At 36.9% G+C, this 24,870-nt stretch overlaps 1 protein-coding gene and 1 pseudogene across 8 annotated transcripts in view; both read left to right on the forward strand.

Moving 5' to 3' along the window:
- The window catches only part of SH3BGRL (SH3 domain binding glutamate rich protein like), a 108,147-nt gene that overhangs the window by 8,290 nt on the left and 74,987 nt on the right, over nt 1–24,870 (forward strand). For 4 of the 8 annotated variants that reach the window (XM_078363093.1, XM_054251490.2, XM_078363089.1 and 1 more), the window contains exon 2: nt 18,246–18,333. The exons of the other annotated variants lie outside the window; for them this stretch is intronic. Coding sequence is in view for 2 of the 4 variants with exons in the window: in XM_054251490.2 (XP_054107465.1) it covers nt 18,250–18,333 (84 nt within the window). In the remaining 2 variants the exon portion in view is untranslated. The remainder of the gene's footprint in view (nt 1–18,245; nt 18,334–24,870) is intronic. 8 annotated transcript variants of the gene reach the window in all.
- On the forward strand, nt 1,677–4,063 carry LOC144581209 (ubiquitin-conjugating enzyme E2 variant 1 pseudogene; annotated as a pseudogene).

The following is a 24,870-nucleotide window of genomic DNA, read 5'->3' on the forward strand; positions in this document are numbered from 1 at the left end:
TGGTATTGGTAGGCAGGCTGGGTGTAGGGAGGATAGTAGCACCATGCTGTTTTACAATTTAGTTCTTTTTTTTAATCAAATGAGTTAATTGACACACTTAAAAATAATATTTGTCTGTACTTCCTTATGCTGGCCTGTGTTACATATTGAATTTTTATGACTGATTCTCTTCCATGTTATGTGGCTATAGACCAACATAATTAAAAGGTAGTTTTTATGATTCTGTAACTCTAAATTGACCAGGAAGGCAGTACTGCTATAACTTGTAAACTCTGGTTTTAGACTCTAGTACTTGAGTTGTGGCCATTTGGCTTAGTTCTTTTTGGAAATGAGACCCTGTCCTAGGGTTAGGGTTGAGCCAAGCCTTTCTGCTTGGGGGATTTCCAAAAATGAGTCAAGACAAATAAAATTTCCCTTTTCAGACACCAGAAAATATTCATCTTAAGTAACATTTACTACATGAGAAAATTTTGTCTGTTGTACCATCACCTTTCAGCCAGTTGTTTCATTGTAAGTGCAGCATATTTTTCTGTTAAAATGATGAGTAAATATATATTTAATAGTAGTTATATGATACTGGAGATGATTCTTTTCAGTATGTTATATCAAATTTGATTTAGAAGAAAGACAAGCATAGACAGTTAGTTACTTAATTTATTAAACATATGATCAATCATCTTACTTTAATTGCTCATGCAAATTGTCAGCTTTAGTGGATAATAATACTAAGAACTATAATTCATTGAGTGCTTACAGTATGTCAGGCACACCAGTAAGAACTTTATACATATTATTGCATTTTTCTGACAACTCAATGAAGCCAGTACCCTTATTAACTCTGTTTTTAAGAAGAGGGGCTCAGAGAACTAGCAAGGTCACAGAGCTGGCAAAGCACTCCCCAGGTTTGTCTGATTCCAGGGCCCATGATCTTAAGCCCTATGCTATTCTGCCTACTGGTTGATATTCACTAATTACCCACTCTGAATGCAGCTCTGAAACTGATTTCAAGTCATTGTAATACTTCTTTTCTGACGAACTTGAAAAGCCATGAAAAATACTTCTTAATTAATTGGACTATAGCAATACTTGGTCTATAGAAATACTAAGGATAATTCTGGTGATCTTTTACATTAAGTGGAGAACTTGAGTTTATCAGTGGAGAAAATCAAAGTTTTAAGTGCTGAGTATATACTTTTAGTTAGAATGCAGAACATATACCTTTATCCCAATTTCAGAAAATCATTTTATTGCAATCTAATGAAAAGTAGATAAGATGGATTTCTTTTTGAAGATTTTTAAAGCTTTTTCAGCTTTAAGGATGAGATATGTGTTGTTGGCTGTTGCCTGTGTGATTTGAGTAGGTCATAAAACTTTCTTTGCCTCTCATCATTCTCACAAGTTGAATATGAGTAACTAAAAATGAAGATTATCATGAAAGAAAGTTTCCACAAGTGTGTGATGGTTAATACTGAGTGTCAACTTGATTGGATTGAGGGATTCAAAGTATTAGTCTTGGGTAGTGTCTGTTGTGGATGTTGCCGAAAGAGATTAACATTTGAGTCAGTGGGTTGGGGAAGTCAGATACACTCTTAATCTGGTGGACACAATCTAATCAGCTTCCAGCAAATGTAAAGCAGGCAGAAAAATGTGAAAAAGAGAGATAGGCCCAGCCTGCCAGTCTACATGTTTCTCCCAAGCTGGATGTTTCCTGCCTTCAAACATCAGACTTTAAGTTCTTCAGTTTTGGGAGTTGGACTGGCTCTCATTGCTCCTCAGCTTGCAGACAGTCAATTGTGGGACCTTGTAATCATGTAAGTTAATACTTAATAAACTCCCCTTTATATATATGTGTGTGTATATATGTGTATATGTATATATATATATCTTATTCTGTCCCTCTAAGAACCGTGACTAATACAAAGCGTTATTGGAAATTCATTACTAAAAATAATGAAATCTGATCTCATAATTTCAGAAAAAGCATAATTGGTCTTGTGAGTCAGGAAATATTTTGAACTTCTCAAAGATGCAGTAGTTGGGGTGAAGTATTTTCAGGGAATTTCTACTTAAAATTTAAGAGGAAAGGTAGGCCTAGCACAATGGCTAATGTTTATAATCCCAGTACTCTGGGAGGCTTAGCGGGGATGATCATTTGAGGCTAGGAGTTTGAGACCATCTTAGGCAACAAAGCAAGACAAAAAATAAAAAAAGAATAAAGGTGTTAAATTTAAACTTTCTAAACAATGTTGAGGGGACAATCAGGGTTGTTGGTGGTGATGAGACTATTTTCCAGGTAACAAAACAAATAACTGGTGAGTTTTAATGTGAGCAAGATGGAAGTGTGGACAATTTTATGCCCGACATTGAATTTATGTGATTTTTTTTTAAAGAGGATATTGAAAGGCAAGTAAAAAATATTGTGAAAAAAAATGACTAAACATTTATAAATTGCCCAAATTGTACATCAGATTAGGATTTTTTTAATTAGAGTTTTAAGTTAATGTCAAAGAATGAGTTTTGTTTAGTGTGTGTTTATATCCAGTTAGAAATTATGTGGCTATGATTAGGCTCTGTTTTGGGAGCTTAAGAGAAGAGTACATGTCTCACTTGGGATTTAATCTGACTCTACCCAAGAGTTGAACTGGAGAAGTAAAGTACACATCCCGGGGACCCTTATGATGCCCAAATGTCAGGGGCTGCTTGGGATAGATCCCACTGGACACACAGCGTGTGTGTACTTTCCAAAGTCAGTCACTCTAGGTTTCCTGAAAACTCAAAGCATCTAATATGATCTTTCAAAATTATGTCTACATGTCCAAGTGGATGTACTATAAATCAATGTCTAATTGCTTTTTGAAAATTATTTATTTGCAGAGATTGAATTGATTTTTTTTTTTATGTCATATTGTGGTTGGGTAGGGAAGTCTTAGAATTGTACTTTCTGGTTAAAGTGTAAAACTAGCGATACAGTGCATAAACATTATATTGCTTAAAATATATGAGAATGCCTGAAAAGGACCTATTAGTGCAAAAATGAGATTTCATTTTGTGCAGCAGCTCATGTAAGAGAAGAGATTTGGGGGAAGGAAAAAAAAGCAAGATTTGAAAACTTGGATTATCAAAACATGGATTTCTCCAAAAGCAGTTATAAGAAAAAATAGTTAGACTATCTCCCAGTGATTGAGGTAACCATGATTCTGCACCCACACCTCCATAAATTTCCAACACTTGATGTCACACAATTTCTTAAAATATTTGAAGTTAGAGGTGGCCAGACTTCAAGCGACAGTGACACAAGATGGCAGCCACCACAGGCTTGGGAATAAAAACCGCTCGCAATTTCCCACTGTTGGAAGAACTTGAAGAAGGCCAGAAAGGAATAGGAGATGGCACAGTTAGCTGGGGTCTAGAAGATGAAGAAGACATGACACTTACAAGATGAACAGGTATGATAATTGGGCTTCCAAGAACAGTTGATGAAAACCGAATATACAGCCTTAAAGTAGAATGTGGACTAAATACCCAGAAGCACCCCCCTTTGTAAGATTTGTAAAACAAATTAATATGAATGGAGTTAATAGTTCTAAATGCAGTGGTGGACCCAAGAGCCATATCAGTGATAGCAAAATAGCAGAATTCATATAGCATCAAAGTTATCCTACAAGAGCTTCGGTATCTAATGATGTCTAAAGAAAGTAGGAAACTCTCTCAGCCGCCTGAAGAACAGTGTTACAGCAATTAATCAAAAAGAAAAACCACAGGCCTTCCCTTCCCTCCCCATTCAATTTAAGCAGTCTTCATTTTCCACAGTAGTAAATTTTCTAGGTACGTCTTATAGACCTCAAAGTACTGGAAAGGAAACTGCCATTCAAAGGAAATTTATCTTAAGATACTGTAAATGATACTAATTTTTTGTCCATTTGAAATATATAAGTTGTGCTATAATAAAAAAATTTGAAGTTAGAATGGTGAGCATTAATTTGTGTATTTGTTAGTAAAAATATAGAGAAATTTTTATTTCATATGATTAATGGTGAGATTTTTCTGTGAAAGCATATGATAAAAAGATAGATGACATGTTGCATATAATAGCATTATGCATTTTTTCTAATTTTTTTTTAGTTTCAGCAAGTGCCTTCAGCAACTTTCAAGTCATATAAGGCAGATTTCTGCACCTAATTAACAGATTTTGAGGCAAGGTTAATTTTTTTTTTTTTTTTTTTTTTTTTTTTTGAGATAGAGTTTCGCTCTTGTTACCCAGGCTGGAGTGCAATGGCGCGATCTCGGCTCACTGCAACCTCCACCTCCTGGGTTCAGGCAAGTTTCCTGTCTCAGCTTCCTGAGTAGCTGGGATTACAGGCACGAGCCACCATGCCCAGCTAATTTTTTTTTTTTTTTTGTATTTTGAGTAGAGACGGGGTTTCACCGTATTGACCAGGATGGTCTCGATCTCTTGACCTCGTGATCCACCCGCCTCAGCCTACCAAAGTGCTGGGATTACAGGCGTAAGCCACCATGCCCGGCCTAAGGTTAATATTTTTACAGTTTATTTTTTAACTTTCAAACTAATTAATGGACCCATGAAGTTAAAAATACTTTGTAGAACTCTACTGTAGAATAGTACTATTTCAAAATTAAACAAAGTGATGAGCAACAGCTTGTCTACCTCTTTCACTTCTTATTACACAGGATATAATTATAAATTGGTACGTTTCTAAATAAATATTTATGAATGGATGGCTTGTTGAAATTCAAGTGTAAAACAGGCCACCCAAGTGGAGATTTGCAGTTGCTAGTTGGAAATGTGTGACTAGAGTTTGCAAAAGATGGTGAATGGAGAGTAGATATGGGAGTCATTCACATATAGGTGCTGCTTCAAACCTTGGAAAAGAGTGGGCTCACTAGGAGAAAGGGATTATGGCAGGAGATGAGAAGAGAGCAGAAAACAAAAACAGGACTTTGCTAAAAGTTCACATTTAGGAGGAGGTGAAAGAAACCGGAACAACAGGAAACAGGTGGATTCATTAGGAAAGATCAGAGTAACATCTTGTAATAGAAACCAAGGTAAGGAAGAATTTTCAAGGAGAATGAACATTGTTTGTTAGTTTCATACAGGAATTATGACAACTGATAAAAGGTCATTGAATTCAAAATAAGGAAATTATTAATGACCTTGGAGATAAGCACTTACAGTAGAGTGGTGAAAACAACAGCGTGATTGGGAAAGGTTAAGAAATGGAGCACATAATGTAGAAGAGATGAGTATGTAGACTAATACATACTGAAAATAGTTAAAATTATATTATTCCAGAGTTGTTAAAAAAGAAGAAAATTAAGTGAACTGAAATTTTTCCTAGTAAAATTCTATTTGTCTGTTTTCCCAGCCTATATTTATCAGATCATTGTTGATTTTTTTTTTTTTTTTTTATAAGCACTTACAGTAGAGTGGTGAAAACAACAGCGTGATTGGGAAAGGTTAAGAAATGGAGCACATAATGTAGAAGAGATGAGTATGTAGACTAATACATACTGAAAATAGTTAAAATTATATTATTCCAGAGTTGTTAAAAAAGAAGAAAATTAGGTGAACTGAAATTTTTCCTAGTAAAATTCTATTTGTCTGTTTTCCCAGCCTATATTTATCAGATCATTGTTGATTTTTTTTTTTTTTTTTTTTTTTTTGAGATGGAGTTTCGCTCCTTACCCAGGCTGGAGTGCAATGGCGCGATCTCGGCTCACCGCAGCCTCCGCCTCCTGGGTTCAGGCAATTCTCCTGCCTCAGCCTCCTGAGTAGCTGGGATTACAGGCACGCGTCACCATGCCCAGCTAATTTTTTGTATTTTTAGTAGAGACGGGGTTTCACCATGTTGACCAGGATGGTCTCGATCTCTTGACCTTGTGATCCACCCGCCTCGGCCTCCCAAAGTGCTGGGATTACAGGCTTGAGCCACCCCGTCCGGCCATTGTTGATTCTTTAATTTCACCATAGAATCAATTTTAAACGACCTCAATTTCTAGTAGCTGAAACATTCAATAATTAATATTTGGATATTGTGACACAGAGAGAACATGAATATTTGTGACAGGGAAGAATGAAACAAATATTTTTATATTGTTCTACTTGAGAATGTCCAATGAATAGTTTTATCAGACAAATGAGTGTTATTTAAAAAGCATTTAATTACCCTTGTAAAATATAAGCAGGAAAGTCGAAGTTGTCATAAAAAGTATGAAAAACAGCTGGACAATTTCTATTTCCACCGTTTATTTGTTTAACTTTACTAAAGACCAGTTTGATTCTTTAGAACAGATTGCTTTTTACACTTTGACTTCTGGCTGTGGGATGGATTATGTTAGTTATAAGAAAGTGTAACTGATCTAATACTTTACACTTATTTTCCTTTTCCCCTAATGCTAATCTAGCTTCTAGGAGGCTGGAAAGAGTATAGGGTTAGAATGTCGGTAGGCACATCACTTTCTTTAAGATTCCCGGGCTGATTTAAGATCTGGTGAATATTATTCAAGAAAGAAGATAAAGTTAATTCCATTTACTTGGAATTAAATCAGAATTAAATGGAATTAAATCAGAAGTTTGGGATTCCATATCAACGACATTATTAAATTCTAGAGGAGTTTATGGAGCTCTGGTTCCATAAACTCTCACCCCTAGAATTTCATACCTCTACATTCAATACTTCTGCACTGAACTAACTTGATAGTATGTGCACATACATGTACCATATAAACACTTGGCAGAGATGCTCAAGTGCAAAGTTTTTACAGGATGGAAAATTTGAATAGATTATGTAGATAGGTCCTGCCGATTCTGGATCTATGATTTGTGCTTGAAAATTATCTTGCTTTCATCCTCAAATTCACTCAATCATTCAGAAAATACTTATTGCCAGCCACTGGACTAAACTCTGGACCTAGGCTCTCAAGGGTGAGAAAAGGCCAAGAATAAAGATTTCCTCAGCCTCCTCCCTGAGCCATAATGAGGGAGAAAGTACGGGGATGTCAATTTGAGGGACTAGGTTACATGGCCTGCAAATAAGAAGGAACTTAAGGCAGAGGTTCTTTAAGGACTCCCTGCCTTCCTGTTGGTAAACTGTCTCACAGAAATGAGCATTCTCCTGTCCCCCAACAAGTGTGCAAATATAGTCTGCATACCCTCTCCAGTCACCCTGACAATGCTCTTCTTGTTGAATGACAGTTCTGAAAAGCGATAATTTATTACTTCAATTAAACTTTTACCCAGTTTTGTTGCCATTTCACTAGCAGAAGTGTGGAAAGTAGATCTTAAGCACAATTTTCACTTCCTTCTTATACTGGAACATTCCCCAAAGGCATGACTATTATACAGTTCTGATTAAAGCCAAATGCTGCAGTCATAATAAATTAAAGCTTTGTGGCTTCATTGTCTGTTTCTATCATTTATCCTGCGATTATGGAACAAAGCCCACTAAATTCCCTATTTTATTATCTGAAAAATACCTTTCAGCTTCTTCTATAATTCCTTCACCTTGAGATCACTCTGGCCATGATCTTTTGTGTAAACAACTATGTCTCATAAAAATCTGAATTGTATTAATTAATTCCTTTATTTATAATCTCAACCATTTTATGTTTGTCACTCTTTCTTCTCTCTTTGGCTTTTTCCCTCTCTTTTCCAAGGGTTATAGGATTTCTGACGTTAGGTTTAAAGTTTAGTTCAGGATTCTATGTATCAATATGCTTTATTTACATTTTGTTTTAATTTTCAACTTTTTTTTTTTTTGAGACGGAGTTTCGCTCTTGTTACCCAGGCTGGAGTGCAATGGCGTGATCTCGGCTCACAGCTACCTTTGCCTCCTGGGTTCAGGCAATTCTCCTGCCTTAGCCTCCTGAATAGCTGGGATTACAGGCACACAACACCATGCCCAGCTAATTTTTTGTATTTTTAGTAGAGACGGGGTTTCACCATGTTGACCAGGATGGTCTCGATCTCTTGACCTCGTGATCCTCCCGCTTTGGCCTCCCAAAGTGCTGGGATTACAGGCTTGAGCCACCGCACCCGGCAATTTTCATTTTTTGTGTGTACATAGTAAGCACACATATTTATGAAGCGTATGAAGCACTCTAATACAGGTGCATAATGTGCAATAATCACATCAGGGTAAATAGGGAATCCATGAACCCAAGCATCTATCTTTTCCTTGTGTTACAAACGATCTAGTTATACTCTTTCAGTTATTTAAAAATGTACAATAAATGATTGTTGACCATAGTCACCCTGGTTGCATGATCAAATAATAGATCTTATTCACTGACTCTATTTTTTACCCATTAACCATCCCCATCCTCCCTACCCATTACCCTTCGCAGCTTCTGGTAATCGTCTCATTCTACTCATTCTATCTCCATGAGTTCAATTGTTTTAATTTTTAGCTCCCACAAATAAGTGAGAACATGCAAGCTTTGTCTTTCTGTGCCTGCCTCATTTCACTTAAAATAATGTCCTCCAGTTATATTCGTGTTGTCACAAATGAAAGGATCGCATTCTTTTTATGGCTAATACTCCATTGTGTATATGTGCCACCTTTTCTTTATCCATTTGTCTGTCAACGGACACCTAAGTTGCTTCCAAATATTGGCTAATGTGAATAGTGCTGCAAAGAGTCCTGTGAAGAGATTCATCTTCAGGACTTCCAGCCATGGAAATCAGTGGAGGTGGCACTGGAGTGTAGTCAACTCTTGACAGTCCTTGGTTTTAGTTTTGTTTAATATTCTGATTTTCTCAAATGCTGATTATTCTAGCAGCGAAGTTGTCACATGGACAGACTCGGGACCTCTGGTTAGCCAGAATGTTAGAGGCAGTGGAATGAGTATTGTTTTTTCTTTTGGAGCAGAGTTATTCTGTTATGAGTTGCTGTAATGGCTTGAGTTGGTTGGCCTCCAGCCAGGAGATGTTGTTCTCAAGAGAGCACCAGCTGTGTTAGTAAAAGGGGAATAAAACTTTGCCCTAAATTGCCCAGGATAATTATTCAGGTTTCTCAGGTGATAGGCAGGGCCATAGAGCTCCAAAGAGTTTATCTTTTGTCTTTAGCTACTTGGTTGAATAGAGAAAAACCATCAGGTTGGGGCAGAATTCGGAGTGTCTGAGCTCAGACTCTCCTTGCATGGGGCTTGCTGCAGCCACTGTAGGGGATCAGAGTGGTTCTCAGACCACTGGAATTATGTTCTAAGAAGGATCATGGCTGCCTCTGCTGCATCATACAGGTTGCCAGGGAAGTGGGGGAAATCTGGCAGTGACAGGCCTCACCCACCTTCCATGCAGCCAACAAAGCCAGTCACACTCCTGCTGTGCCCAACCAACAGTCCCGAGATTATATCCAGGCACCTGGTGAACCGGGCTGAGATCCTGCCTCAGGCTACAAGCCTCCCCTGTGAGAAAGCAAGCAGGGCTTTCAGGCCTGACCCCTTGCCACCCGAGTACACCTTTGGCTGTGGCTTCTGGGCTTATATCTGCACTTCCTATTTGCCCGCCCCAGATTCTACTCAGGAAAATTTGTGTTCAGTTGAAATTATTACGAAGTTAAGCTAGAATCTTCTTTCAGCCTGCGGCCGCTCCCTAATTCCACTGGTTGCCTTTGCCAAGGACTTGTGATATAAAGACAGGGGTGGCTTCTTTGCGCTGAAACTGGGGACTGGGAGTGCCTAGAGGGCTCTTCCCACTGCTTCTTCTACTTTTATATTTTATTCAACTCCCTAAATTCATTTCGGCTCTAGGTAAGGTTAAATTCTTCTCCTGTTACCTGGATTTTCAGGTTCCCCAGTGGAGATGTGTGTTTGGAGGCAGACTTTTCCCTCTTCACATTTGGGAACTCACCGGTTTCTGGCTGTTTAACACAATTAGCCATGGCAAGTCGCTTCTTTCAAAGGCTCTGTGAATTCTTTTGGCTTTCCTAGTATGTTCCTGTGGTGGTTTGTGGGGCAAAAGTTCACAATGTGAGTCTCCATTTGCTGTTCTGTTCATCCAAGTGGGAGCTGCATGTTATTCATGTCTCCTATCTGCTATTTTCTCCACACCACTTTCTCTCATAGTTTTGATTTGCATTTCTCTGATGATCAATGCTGTTGAGAACCTTTTCATATGCCTCTTTGTCCTTTGCATGTCTTCTTTTGAGAAATGTCTATTTAAATCTTCTGTCCATTTTTTAAATTGTATTATTAGATTTTTTTCTACAGATTTTGTGTTCCTTATTTTTCTACCTATAAATTCCTTGTGAGATGTGTAGTTTGCAAATATTTTCTCCCACTATGTGAGTTGTCTCTTCATTTTGTTGATTGTTTCCTTTGCTGTGCAGAAGCTTTAACTTGATGTGATGCCATTTGTCCATTTTTGCTTTGGTTGCCTGTGCTTGTGGGATATTTCTCAATAAATCTTTGCCTACTCCAAAGGTAAAGACACTCTCTGTCTTGGAGAATTTCCCCAACATTTTCTTTTAGTAGTTTCATAGTTTGAGGTGTTAGATTTAAATCTTTAATCCATTTTGAAATGGTTTTTGCACTGGATAGCCAGTTTTCTCAGTACCATTTATTGGATAGACTGTCTTTTCCCTAGTGTATTTTCTTGGCACTTTTGTCGAAAATGAGTTCACCTTACGTTTGTGGATTTGTTTTTGTGTTGTCTATTCTGCTCTGTTGGTCTGCATGTCTCTTTATGCCAGTCCCATGCTGTTTTGGTTACCATAGCTCTGTAGTAATATTTGAAGTCAGGTAATGTGATTCTTTGGCTATTGTAGGTTTTTTGTGGTTTCATATACATTATAGGATTGCTGTTTCTAGTTCTGTGAAGAATATCATCGGTATCTTGATAGGGACTGCATTAAATCTGTAGATTGCTGTGGGTTGTATGGACATTTTAACAATGTTGGTTATTTCTATCTATGTACATGGAATATCTTTACATTTTTTCAGTCTTCTTGAGTTTTTTTTATTAATGTTTCGTGGTTTTTACTGTAGAGAGCTTTCACTTCTTTGATTAAGTTAATCCCTGTATAGTTTATTATATTTGTGACTACTGTGAATGGGATTACTTTCTTGATTTCTTTCACAGATTGTTCACTATTGGCATTTAGAAATGCACTGATTTTGTGTGTTGATTTTGTATCCTGTAACTGTACATTATTTGTTTATCAGGTCTACTGGGTTTTTTTGACGGAGCCTGTAGTTTTTCCAAAAGTAACATTATAACATCTATAAAGAGGGATAAATTGACTTATTCATTTCAAAGTTAGATGCCCTTTATATCATTCTCTTGTCTGATTGCTGTATCTAGGACTTCTAGTAGTACATCGAATAACAGTGGTGAAAGTGGACATCTTTGTCATGTTCCACATTTAGAGAAAAAGCTTTCAGTTTTTTTCCCATGAAGTGTTATATTAGCTGTGATCCTTTCATATATGGCTTTTATTATGTTGCAGTATGTTTCAAAGCCCAGTATTTTGAGACTTCTTGTCAGGAAACTATGTTGAATTTTATCAAATCCTTTCTTAGCGTCATCTGAAATCATAATATGGCTTTTGTCCTTCATTTCATTGATATGATGTATCACATTGATTGATTCGCATCAGGTGAACCATCCTTGGATTCCTGGGATAAATCCCACTTGGTCATGATTAATGATATTCTTAATGTGTTCCTGAATTCAATTCTTTAGTATTTTGTTGAATATTCTTGCATCAGCATTCACCAGGGATTTTGTCCTATAGTTTTATTTTTTTGATATGTCTTTGTCCAGTTTTGGTACCAGTATACTATTGGCCTTGTAGAATCAGTTTGGAAGTATTTCCTCCTTCTTTTCTTTTTCAGAATACTTTGAAGTTGGATTGATATTGGTTCATCATTAAACGTTTGATAAAATTGAGCAATGAAACCCATCAGGTCCTTCCATTTCCTTGCTGGGAGACTCTTTATTATAGCTTTGTTCTCATTACTTGTTTTTTGTCTGTTCAGGTTTTGGATTTCCCCATGGTTCAATCTTTGTAAGTTGTATCTATGTATGAATTTATCACTTTCTTCTGGATTTTCCAATTAATTGGCATACAGTTGCTCACAGTAGTCTCTAATGATCTTTTCAATGTTTGTGGTATTGGTTATAACACAATCTTTTTCATCTCTGATTTTATTTAATTGAGTCTTCTCTCTTTTTTCATATTCTGGGTTTAAGTTTGTCCATTCTTTTCATCTTTTCAAAAAACTGACTTTTTGTTTCAATGATCTTTTGTAGTGTTTTTTTTAAATTTCAGTTTTATTTATTTTTCATCTGCTCTTATTTATTTATTTTCTTCTACTAAGTTTGGGTTTGATTTGATCTTGCTTTTCTAGTTCTTTGAGATGCATGTTAAGTTGTTTATTTGAAGTTTTTCTAAAAACCTTTTGAAGTCACCCTTATAGCTCTAAACATTTATTTATTTAGACAGAGTTTTGCTCTTGTTGCCCAGGCTAGAATGCAGTGGTGTGATCTGGGCTCACTGCAACTTCTGCCTCCTGCATTCAAGCGATTCTCCTGCCTCAGCCTCCTGAGTAGCTGGGATTACAGGTGTGAGCCACCACACCCAGCTAATTTTTTGTCTTTTTAGTAGAGACGGGGTTTCATCAAGTTGGCTAGGCTGGTCTCAAACTCCTGAACTCAGGTGATCCATCCACCTTGGCCTCCCAAAGTGCAGGGATTACAGGTGCGAGCCACCATGCCTGGCCAAATTTTATTTTTTACTATTTCTTTCACTGCTTCTCATAGGTTTTGGTATATCATGTTTCTGTTTTTATTGGTTTAAGAAAGTTTTTAATCTTCTTAATTCCTTGATTGACCCACTGTTCACTCAGGAGCATATTGTCTTATTTTCATGTATTTGGATAGTTTCAAGAATTTCTCTTATTATTGGTTCTGGTTCTATTGTGTTCAGAAAATATGTTTGTTATAATTTTATTTTTGAGGAATTTTTAAAGACTTGTTTTGTGTCCTGACATATGGTCTATTCTTGAGAATGATTTTATCTGGTGATACATTTTAATTTCTTGATATATTTTTTATTTATTTGTTATATGGTTTTTGATTGGACATTGCCATGAGGCTTTAAAATAATATAACCCATTGTTTTAAACTGATCACAACTTAACACTGATTGCATAAATAAACCACCCAACAAACAAGATTAGAGAAAACTAAGAGAAAATCTGTAATTTAACTTTGTCTCCCCACTTTTAAACTTTAATTTAAAAAAAAGTTTCTTTTTTGAGATGGAGTTTTGCTCTTGTTGCCTACGCTGGAGTGCAATGGCATGATCTCAGTTCACCACAATCTCTGCCCCCCAGGTTCAAGCAATTCTCCTGCCTCATCCTCCTGAGAAGCTGGGATTACAGGCATGCTCCATCACACCTGGCTAATTTTGTATTTTTAGTAGAGATGGGGTTTCTTCATGTTGGTCAGGCAGGTATTGAACTCCTGACCTCAGGTGATCTGCCCACCTTGGCCTCCCAAAGTGATGGGATTACAGGCGTAAGCCACCACACCAGGATGAAATTTTTTTCTTTATTTTGAATTCTGGAGTAAATGTGCAGGATGTGCAGGTTTGTTATATACATGTGCCATGTTGGTTTGCTGCACAGATCAACCCATCACACCTGGGTATTGAGCCCAGCATGCAATAGCCGTTTTTTCTAATGGTCTTTCTCCCCCCGCACTCTAACCCTGACAGGCCTCAGTGTGTGTTGTTCCCCCATCCCTGTGTCCATGTGTACTAATTGTTCAGCACCCACTTATAAGTGAGAACATGTGGTTTTGATTTTTTATTCCTGTATTAGTTTGCTCAGGATAATGGCTTCTAGCTCCTTTTATGACCCTGCAAAAACATGATCTTGTTCTTTTATATGGCTACATAGTATTCCATGATGTACATGTATCACATTTTTTTTATGCAGTCTATTATTGATAGGCGTTTGAGTTGATTCCATGTCTTTGCTATTGTGAATAGTGCTATGATTAACATACACATATGCAAGTATCTTTGTAATAGGATGATTTTAATTTCTCTGGGTAATACCCATTTATGGGATTGCTGAGTCAGATGGTATTTCTGGTTCTAGATCTTTGAAGAATAGCCACACCTTCTTCCACAGTCGTTGAACTAATTTACATTCCCACCAACAGTGTAAAAGTGTTCCTATTTCTCTGCAACCTCACCAGCATCTGTTGTTTCTTGACTTTTTAAGAATTGTCATTCTGACTGGCATGAGATGGCATCTCATTGTGGTTTTGATTTGCATTTCTCTAATGATCAGTGATTTTGAGTTTTTTTCATATGTTTGTTGACCACATAAATATCTTATTTTGAGAAGTGTCTGTTCATGTCCTTTGTCCACTTTTTAATGGGGTTGTTTGGTTTTTTTCCTTGTAAATATGTTTAAGTTCCTTGTAGATTCTGGGTATTAGACCTTTGTCAGATGGATAGATTGCAAAAGTTTTCTCCCATTCTGTAGTTTGCCTGTTCACTCTGATGATTAAACTTGTTACTATTTATATTTACTATTCTGTCAATGTCTTGAAAAGTTGTAGTTATTATTTTTTCAGTTCATCTTTTAATATTACCACATAAGATATATGTAGTGTACATACCACAATTACAGTGTTATAATAGTCTGTGTTCCTCTGTGTACTACCTATTACCAGTGAGTTTTGCACCTTGAAATGACTTTTTCTTGCTAATTTATGTTCTTTTCTTTCAGATTGAAGAATTTTCTTTAGCATTTTTTATAGGTCAGGTCTGGTGTTGATGAATCCTCAGCTTTTGTTTGTCTGGAAAAGTCTTTCTCTTTCATGTTGGAAAAGCAATTTTTCTGTGTATAATATTCTTGATCACAAGTTTTTCTTTTTCACTTTAAATATGTCATGCCACTCTCTCCTGGCACATATGGTTTCCACTGAAAAGTCTGCTGCCATATACATTGGAGATTTTTTGTATTTTATTTGTTTCTTTTCTATTGCTGCTTTTAGTATTTTTTTTTTTATTCTTGCATTTTGAGAGTGTGATTGTTAAATGTCTTGAGGTAGTCTTTGGATGCAATCTGTTTGATGTTGTATAACCTTCTTGTACTTGAATATTAATATCTTTCTCTAGATTTGAGAAGTTCTCTGTTATTATCCCTTTGAGTATACTTTCTACCCCTGTTTCTTTCTCTACCTTCTCTTTGAGGCAAATGACTCTTAGTTTTGCACTTTCGAGGCAATTTTCTAGATCCTGGAAGCAGGATTTTTTTCTATTGTCTCTCCTGACTTTTATTTTCGAATAGCCAGTCTTCAAGCTCGCCAATTCTTTGTTCTGCTTAATCAGTTCTTCTATTTAAAAACTCTGATGCATTCTTTTTTTATGTCAACTGCATTTGATTTCTTCTCAGTTCTATTTACTTACTTCAGTCTCTTTGTTAAATTTATCTGATAAAATTCTGAATTTCTTCTCCATGTTATCTTGGATTCCTTTGAGTTTTCTCAAACATAGCTATTTTGAATTCTGGGTCTGAAAGGTCTCGTATCTGTTTTTCCAGGATTAGTATCTGGTGCCTTATTTAGTTCATTTGGTGAGTTCATGTTTTCCTTATGGTCTTGATGCTTGTGGATGTTCATCGGTGTGTGGGCATTTAAGCGTTAGATATTTATTGTAGTCTTCCCAGTTTGGGCCAGTTTGTACTCATTCTTCTTGGGATGACTTTCCAGGTATTCAAAGGGACTTGGGTTTTGTGATCTACATTTTTGATCACTGCATCCATGTCTGCATAAGGTTGCACCTCAAACCCAGTAAGGCTGTGGCTCTTGCATACTCATAGAGGTATTGCCTTTATGATATCTTGGATTTGATATTCTTGGATTATGTCCAGAAGAATTCTCTCACATACCATGTATAGACTCTTGTTCTCTTTTGTTACTTTCCCCCCAACAAACAGAATGTCTCTCTCTTCCTCTCTCTCTTGCTCTGCTGAACTACCTGGAACTGGGAGAGAGTTGACAGAAGGACCCCCATAACCATCACAACTGCAACATCACTGGGTCAAACCTAAAGCTATTATGTTACTGGGTCTCTCCCAAGCCTGTGATAACCACTGCCTGGCCAATCCTATGTTTTCTCAAGACCCTAGGGCTTTATAGTCAGCCAGGCATGTGTTCTTTCCTTCAGGGTGCCAAGTTTTCCCTAGCCTTGGGTGGGTCGAGATGCTTTCTCGTAGCCAGGGGCTGGAGTCAGAAACTTTAGGAATGTACCTGATGCTCTATTTTGCTGTGGCTGAGCTGGTGCCCAAGACACAAGATAAAGTCCTTCCCATTTTTCCTCCCCTTTCACAAGCATTGGACTTCCTCTCCATTGCCATCCTCACCCCAGGCTCATGGTGAGTACTGCCTGGCTACTGCCAATGTTCACTCAAGGCCCAAAAGACTCTTCAGTAAGCTTGTGGTGAATGCTGCCAGGCTTGGGACTCTCCCTTCAGGGCAGTGGGTTACCTTTTTGTGAAGGGCAGGTCTAGAAATGCTGTCCAAAAGGAAAGGCCTGTAATCAAGGACCCCAAGAACCTGCTTGGTCCTCTACCCTACTGTGGTTAAACTGGTACCTAAGGTGGAAGAGAAAGTCTCCTTTACTCTTTTCTCTCCTTTTCTCAAGCAGGAATTTTTCCTCATAGCCACCACAGGAGGGAATTTGCTAGGTCACACCTGAATCTAGTATGTCTCATTTTAGTCTCACCCGCAGCCCATGGTGAATATTCCCTGGCTATCACTGCTGACTATTCCGGGATAAAGGGCTCCCTATTCAGCAGGTCAAGAATACTCTCAGGACTGGGTTCTTTCCTTCAGAGCAGCATGTTCTTTTCTTGTCCAAGGTGTGTTTACAAATGTCATCCAGGAGCTAAGGCCTGTAATTAGGGCCACAGGACTTTGCCTGGTGCCCTGTCCTGCTGTGGTTGAGCTGATATGCAAGTTGCAAGACAAAGTCTTCATTAGTTTCTGCTTTCTCTTCTCCTCAATTGGAAGGAAAGTCTTTCTGAAGCTGTGAGCTGCACTGTGTGATGTTGCGGGAGGGGTAGGGCAAGCACTCCCTTGTTTGCCCTGGTTGATGTGTCATTAGGACATGTTACGCCCAAGTTCCCTGGCTCTGAGCTCAGGATAACACCAGGACTTGCTCAGGAATTGAAGTCCTTGAGGCCTAGACTGCTTTTCAAGTTTTTTTAGGGCCCTAGAGCACTCGATCCCACAATGTTGAGTCTTTCCTGACCTCAGGTTCTGACCTCTGGAATGGGCAATTCTCCTCTGGTCAAGGCTAGTCTAGGTGCTCCCTCTGTGGGTACCGGCTGAGTTCTGTCTAGTGTTGCCTTCCATTGTTACAGGGCAGCAATATACTCTGTATTCCAGGGCTAAGTTGCACAATCACCGCACTCTCTCTCACCCCAAGTGCACAGATTCTGTTTTCATGCCAGCTGCCCACTGCATGGGTGATGTCAGCAGTTCGAGACTCTTTCCCTCCCACTTAAGTGCCTCGTTCATTGTTGTCAAGTTAGAACTAGGTGCTGTGATTGTTCACGAGTGTTTTGGTTCCTATGAAGGTGCCTTTTTATGTAAACAATTGTTCAATTTGGTGTTTCTGCAGGGAGGACGATTGGAGGAGGCTTCTATTCAGTGATCTTGCTCACCCCCTTCTGCTTTATTTACTTTGGAGTTAATTCATGCCACTGCTACAATTAAATTTGACAATGAGGCCAACAAACATATGAAAAAATGGTCATCATCTCTGGTCATTAGAGAAATGCATATCAAAATCCTGTTGAGATACTATCTCACATCAGTTAGAATGGCGATCATTAAAAAATCTGGAGACAACAGATGTTGGAGAGGATGTGGAGAAATAGGAACACTTTTACACTGTTGGTGGGAGTGTAAATTAGTTCAAACATTGTGGAAGACAGTGTGGCGATTCCTCAAAGACCTAGAAATAGAAATTCCATTTGACCCAGCAATCCCATTGCTGGGTATATATCCAAAGGACTATAAATCGTTCTACTATAAGGACACATTTAAACGTATGTTCATTGCGGCACTGTTTACAATAGCAAAGACGTGGAACCAACCCAAATGCCCATAAATGATAGAATGAACAAAAAAATGTGGCCTATATACACCATGGAATACTATGCAGCCATAAAAAACAATGAGTTTGTGTCCTTTTTAGGGACATGGACAAATCTGGAAACCATCATTCTCAGCAAACTGACACAAGAACAGAAAATCAAACACCACATGTGCTCACTCTTATTCAGGTATGGAACAATGAGAACACATGGACACAGGGAGGGTAGCATCACACACTGGGGTCTGTTGGAGGTGGCTAGGGGTGGGACAGCTAGGGGAGGTTGGGGAGGGATAACATGGGGAGAAATGCCAGATATAGGTGATGAGGGAATGGAGGCAGCAAACCGTATTGCCATGTATGTACCTATGCAACAGTCCTGCATTATCTGCACATGTACCCCAGAACCTAAAGTACAATACAAATAAATAAATAAATAAATAAATAAAGTATATTCAAAAGTAAAAAAAAAATCATCTCTTGTGCCAGAATTTTCAGTGCTTTGGCTGCATAATTTTTGCCTTTGGTCAACTGTATGGGAAAAAGTCTAAGTGCTGAAGTAATTATTTCTCCTCAGGTTTCCATCAGATTAGTAAATAAGTAAAGATTATTTTTCTTCCACTTTACCCCTTTCTCTCTCTCCCCAGTATATTTGTAACGAACTCCACCACAAACATTTGAACTGTGGCAACACAGATTTTGCCCTAGCTTCAAGGTTGTTCTTTTTAAAATAGCATTATGGCTTTCAAAATTTCATAATGGTGCTTTAGGTGAACTAAAACAATGATATCTAGGTAGAAGGGTCATGGAGTAAAACATTAATCTTTTTTGTTATTAATGTCAATTGGTATTAAGAAAGCTTGAGCACAATGCTGAAAGTCCCTTCTCCACTGTATAGAAATTGACTTTTAGTCTGTTTCACTTTTATCACCATCAAACATATTGCAAGTAAAATATTAGAAGCATATGGATAGAAGGGATCACAGGAGGTTGTCTTGTCTATCCATGTAAGGACTATTTGTGAACTGCCCCAGAAATATTTTTATCAATTTTCTCTTAGTAAATTATCCAAGGAAAGAAATATACAACCTCCCTTGGTAATATGCTGTGGCAATACCTTCTATTTCCTGTTGTCCTAGACTCTAGGACTAAGATTGCAGAAATCTGACTGACCACTGAAGGATTTCTTTTCACCTGTTTTTTGTGGTGAAGAGGGAGATCAGATTCTTGAAACTGTGGAAGCAGAGGAAATCAAGCACCACACAACACATGGAGAGCCAGTAGTTATCAATTTAATATGTATTTCCTAAGTACCCACCGATAAAATATTCAGCTCTGTAGAGGACAAGGCTTTAGTCTGAAAGAGCTTACAGTATATTTTGTTTTGAAAAGCTTAGAATAAGTGAGATGATTTTTTTTTTCTTTTCCACCTCTTTTTAGGAAGCATTGTGTGTATTGCTCCTGCTGTGGATCAATACACTGTAAAATCATGTAATAAGGGGAATATTCTTATCTGAAACTCGAGACTTACTGAATTAAAACTATTTTTAAATCAGTGTTTTAAATGTTCTTTTTTTTTTAATTTTTTTTTATTTGAGACAGAGTCACACTCTATGCCCAGGCTAGAGTGCAGTGGTGCAATCACAGCTCACTGCAGTCTCCAACGTCTCGGTTCTAGCCATCTTCCCATCTTAGCCTCCCTAGTATCAACCCTGACTGATTAAAAAATTATTTTTGTAGAAACAGGGTCTTGCTATGTTGCCCAGGATGGTTGGTCTTGAATTCCTGTCCTCAAGTGATCCTCAAGTCTTGGCCTCCCAAAGTGTTGAGATTAGAGGTATGATTCACTGCACCTGGCCAATTTCTTTAATAAGCAATTCCCTAAAGCTCAAGTATTGGGAGTTGTTCATTCATGATAGTTGATGGTGTTATAAATGAAAAAATAATTACATGACATGGCTAATGTAATACCTAAGGCAGTACCTTTAAAAGGTTCAATTTCAGAAAAAATTTTGTTATAAAAGTTTAAATTGTACTGCTTGCTGTTGTGGAAGAAACATTGCTGTTTTAGAACCCTGTACTGAATGATGTGACTTTTTAATGCAGTTAAATGCTAATTTGTTAGAAATCTTTGTCATTATCAGTATGCGAATTAACCAGGAAATCCTGTATTGGGGAGTAAAGGGCCTTAGGGAAACGGGTTAACCTCGGTTTCATCCCATTCCCCAACCCCAGTCACCTTGTAAGATAGAAATGACCTTAACTCTACTTCCTAGGAATGTTAATTAGATTTTTAAAATGTGATTAATAGCTAGTACTTTGAATTTATTTGAAAGAAATTACTTTTTTCATTAGCAGCCCAAAATAAATTTTAAAACCCCAATACGACTACTTTAAAATACAATTTATGAGTCAGGAAGACAAGCTGAGGTACAGGTCATGTGCTTAACCCAAAACCATATAATTGCAGGCAATACTAGGAGTGAATTATGAACAAATACTAGAAGGCATCATGACAGGTCACAATTACCCTGTGAAATTAAGATAGTTAACTACATTGTATAGAAACAGTTTATTTTGAGCCTCACTTATGATTTCATTGCATTTTTCTTTAACTACATTTTTTCACATAGTATAATAAATGGATTATGAATCATCCTTTGTTCAATCATTTTTTTGTTTTTGTCAATAGTATTTTTCTTTTTCCTCAACTTTGGAGTTGGGAACACTTTTTTCTCCCCAAGTCACTAGAGATACCATGAAGGAGGTGTTATTTCTTCTTGAAGTTTGCTGATTAAAAGCTGACTCAACCTCAGTGTTTTCTAAAAAAAAAGGTGATGGATCAGGTAATTGCTTGATGAATGATATGCAAAACTAAGGTGGCTTTCTCATAAAAACCCTGGACAAGTAGGGACTATATTTCACTCAACACCCAGGCCTTCTTTCAAGCCTTTCAAACCTGAAGTAAGTTCTGCCGTCTTCAGCACCATTTTTTTTTTAAACCGGCTCTTTAACCATGGAGAAGCATAAATTTTATCTTTCAACAAAAATAAAATTTGATAGGATCTTCAGTATTAGGGGAATAAGTGTTTTAGCATAGCATAGATCAGGAGATTATTTTCTTTTTATTTTTTATAATTTAGGGGGTACAAATGCAGTTTTGTTACATGGATATATGACATAGTGCACTCATCACCTAAATAGTGTACTTTATACCCAATAGATAAATTTTCATCTCTCACTCTCCTTCCACTCTCTCATCTTTAAGAGTCTCCATTGCCTATTGTTTAACTCTGCATGTCTATGTGTACTCATTGTTCGTCTCTCATTTATAAATGGAAACATGCAGTATTTGTCTTTCTGTTTCTGTATTAACTCAGCTAGGATAATGGGAAGTTGCATCATTCTTTTTATGGCTAAGTAGTATTCCATGGTGTATATTTCTATCACAGTTTCTTTATCCAGTTATCTGCTGACGAGCACAGGTTGATTCTGTGACTTGGCTATTGTGAATAACACAATAGCTACATCCAATTAATTTTATTTAGTAAAGAAACAATGATTCTAGTTGAACTGTTAACCAATATTATGGGTCACTACTAATTATATTGTAAATAAATCCTAGGCCTCAGAAAGAAGAATGATGCTATACCTTTATCTAAGTGTTGGCAGTAAATTATTTTTTCTTCTGAAGAATGAAGTTTCTTTTTACTTTACATAGCTTTCATTTTCTTGGTGAGAACATTTAACATCTACTCTCCTACCATTTTTCAAGAATACAGTACATCTTCATTAACTGTAATCACCATGCTATACAATAGATCTCTTAAAGTTATTCCTCCTATCTAATTGTAGTTTTGCATCCTTTGACCAACAACTACCCAACCACTTCCCATTGACACCTCTAAAAATTATTCAGATAGGTTGTTCCATTGTTAGACAACTCTAGTTAGTACATGCAATTTAAAATTAAACCAAAATGTGGTTCTGTCTAACATCTACCCAGTGGCTTGGATTTTTGTATTGTGAAGTAAATCCTCTCCTTGCTATTAGAACCCTTCACCTATGAAAAGACCCCTGTCATGTCTCTTTGCAGTTTTCTGAAAACAGCTTTTGATTATCTGTCTAAAGACTGAATATTCCTAGTTCTTTCAAACATTCTATTATGATGCATATATTTTATGCCCTTTACCATCTTGGCTGCCAGCTTCTAATTTGACCCATCCTAATATTTTTAAAGTATTTAATCCAAAAGCCTTCAGTGTACATCTTCCATGTAGTCTTGAATGTGTGTGTGTGTGTGTAATATATATAGATATATATTATATATAACATTTATGTATATGTAAATATACATACATAAATTTATAAAGGTTACATATACATGTAAATATACATAGATAAATTTATATATCATATATACATAAATTCATATGTACATATAAGCGTATATGTAAACACAAATATACATATATATTTATATATATAAATTTATATATTTATACATGTATCTATTAAAACAAGAGGTATGCTTGGATTTTTCTTATGGCTGAGACTCTGATGATAATGATGCCTAGAGTAAATGTGATAGAAGGAAGAGCTGTGCTTCTGATTCATAGTTAAGTGGAAAATGATTTTCAAATCCCTTCCTTTCTATTGCGAAAGCTTGGGAAGAAGTATTTTTGTGATCAATGGCACACTCTGACTACATAAACTGGGTGAATTCATTGGATAAATTTGCACAGGCGAGTACTTGTGCACAGTCACAGTGAATTATTAGGGTCAATTGTGGTAGATAGAAAAATGGCCTCCTAGAGTTGTTCACATCCTAATCCCTAGAACCTGTGAATGTGGTACCTTAAATGGCAAAAGAGATTTTGAAGATGTGATTAAATTAATGATTTCAAAAAGGTAGATTGTCTTGGAATATTTGGAAGAGTCCAACGTCATCACAAATTTCATTATAAAGTGAAAGATGGAGACAGGAAAATCAGTATCAGAGTGATACCAAATAGGAATGATTCTATAGATATTTCTGGCTTGAAGATGGAGGAAGGGACCATGAGCCCAGGAATGCAGACAGCCTCTAGAAAGTGGAAAAAAGAAAGAAAAAAATGATTCTCTCCTAGAGCCTCCAGAACAGAACTGAGCGCTGTCAACACCTTGATTTTAGCCCCAATAAGACACATATTGGAGTTTTGACCTCCAGAAGTTTAATATAATAGATTTGTGTTGTTTTAAGCCACTAAGTTTGTGATAATCTGTGACAGAGGCAGTATGAAACTAGTACACCAATGTTCAAATTAGTGCCGGTTTCCCTGGACATACTACAGGGAATCGAAAATAGGCAGTCTTAGAATATTGCCAGTAACAAAAAGAGGATGATATTTCTATAAGCAACAGTTGAACATTTTTCCAATGATCTGCTCACTTTGCAGTTATGTGGGACTATGAACGGAACCCAAGAATATCTGACATCACAGGAATTGTGCCTTTCTGCTTGATTTTGTGAGGGAGACACATCACTCTAGGCAGAGTCAGTATTTTGTGGATTATCAGTATGACTTAATCTCTTAATGAATGCTTTTGAACTATGTAGCAGAGATAGTTCTAGAGATAGTTTGGCAGAAGAAACAAAACACGGGCCTATTTTGAAGGCTAATCCCAATGATTTTCTGCCTCAATGGAGATTTTAAGCAAGTCTTCTTGCTTTTCTACATCCAAGACCTTTGTGAATAAACTAATGTGTCATATTTGTCATTATCTAAGGCAATTAGCATGCTGTGTAATAATTGTCTTATTAGTTCCTCTCAAAGCTTTATGAAGAAGAGAAGCCAAAGGAAATTTAGTTTATAGGAAAGGTAGTTTGGCATCAGTGAATGACAGATATTAAATGACTAGTCTGAAATGACAGATATTAAATGACTAGTCCTGAAATTAAATGACTGGTCCTGAAATTCTTAGAGAGGTAGTAACAGAGTGAAGACCAGAATTTTACTTGTTTCAATGAGTATTTTAGATCACACTGTTTTTCACTAGAGTAAGGAAATATATTCCTAGGTGATAGCTTATGTCATTCATGGTAATAACTTTTGATGTGAAGGGAATTTTTAATATGATCTTGTCTAAACTCATTTTACACATGAAACTGAGAGTCAGAGAAAAGGAGGAGCTTGATCAAGGTCCCATAGTTCACTGGTGGCAGCACTAGGAAAACATATGCAGTTCTACATAAATTGCTGATATTAAACTAAAAACTAAAATTCATAATTTAACTGGAACCTTCCAAATTATTTACAGAGGTAAAAATATTTTGTGAGGTGTATTAGTGTAGGACAAGTATAACAAATTATCTGGTTTATCTGGATTTTTAAAATTTGCAATAGCTGAATTCAATAGATAATTACCGGACCTCCTTTTCCCTTCTTGAGTTGTAGGTCTGGCTTTAGCTTTTACTACTCTACCTTTTGGTCTATTGGTGGTCATTTTGAAGCTAGAATTTAACACAATTTATTTTTCTTAACATAAAAATATTTTGCTCTGTTACAAATTGACAAACACTTTTTGTCTATATTTTCATTATTATTATGTTTTTCTAAAGAACACTTTATTTTATATCATGATATTAATATTCTGGTTTAACAATATGCATGTGTGTGTGTGTGTGCACATGTGTACCTGTGTGTGTGTGTCTGTGTGTGTGTGTGTGAGAGAGAGAGAGAAACAG

This window comes from Callithrix jacchus, chromosome X (assembly GCF_049354715.1).
Source record: "Callithrix jacchus isolate 240 chromosome X, calJac240_pri, whole genome shotgun sequence".
NCBI classification, from domain to species: domain Eukaryota; kingdom Metazoa; phylum Chordata; class Mammalia; order Primates; family Cebidae; genus Callithrix; species Callithrix jacchus.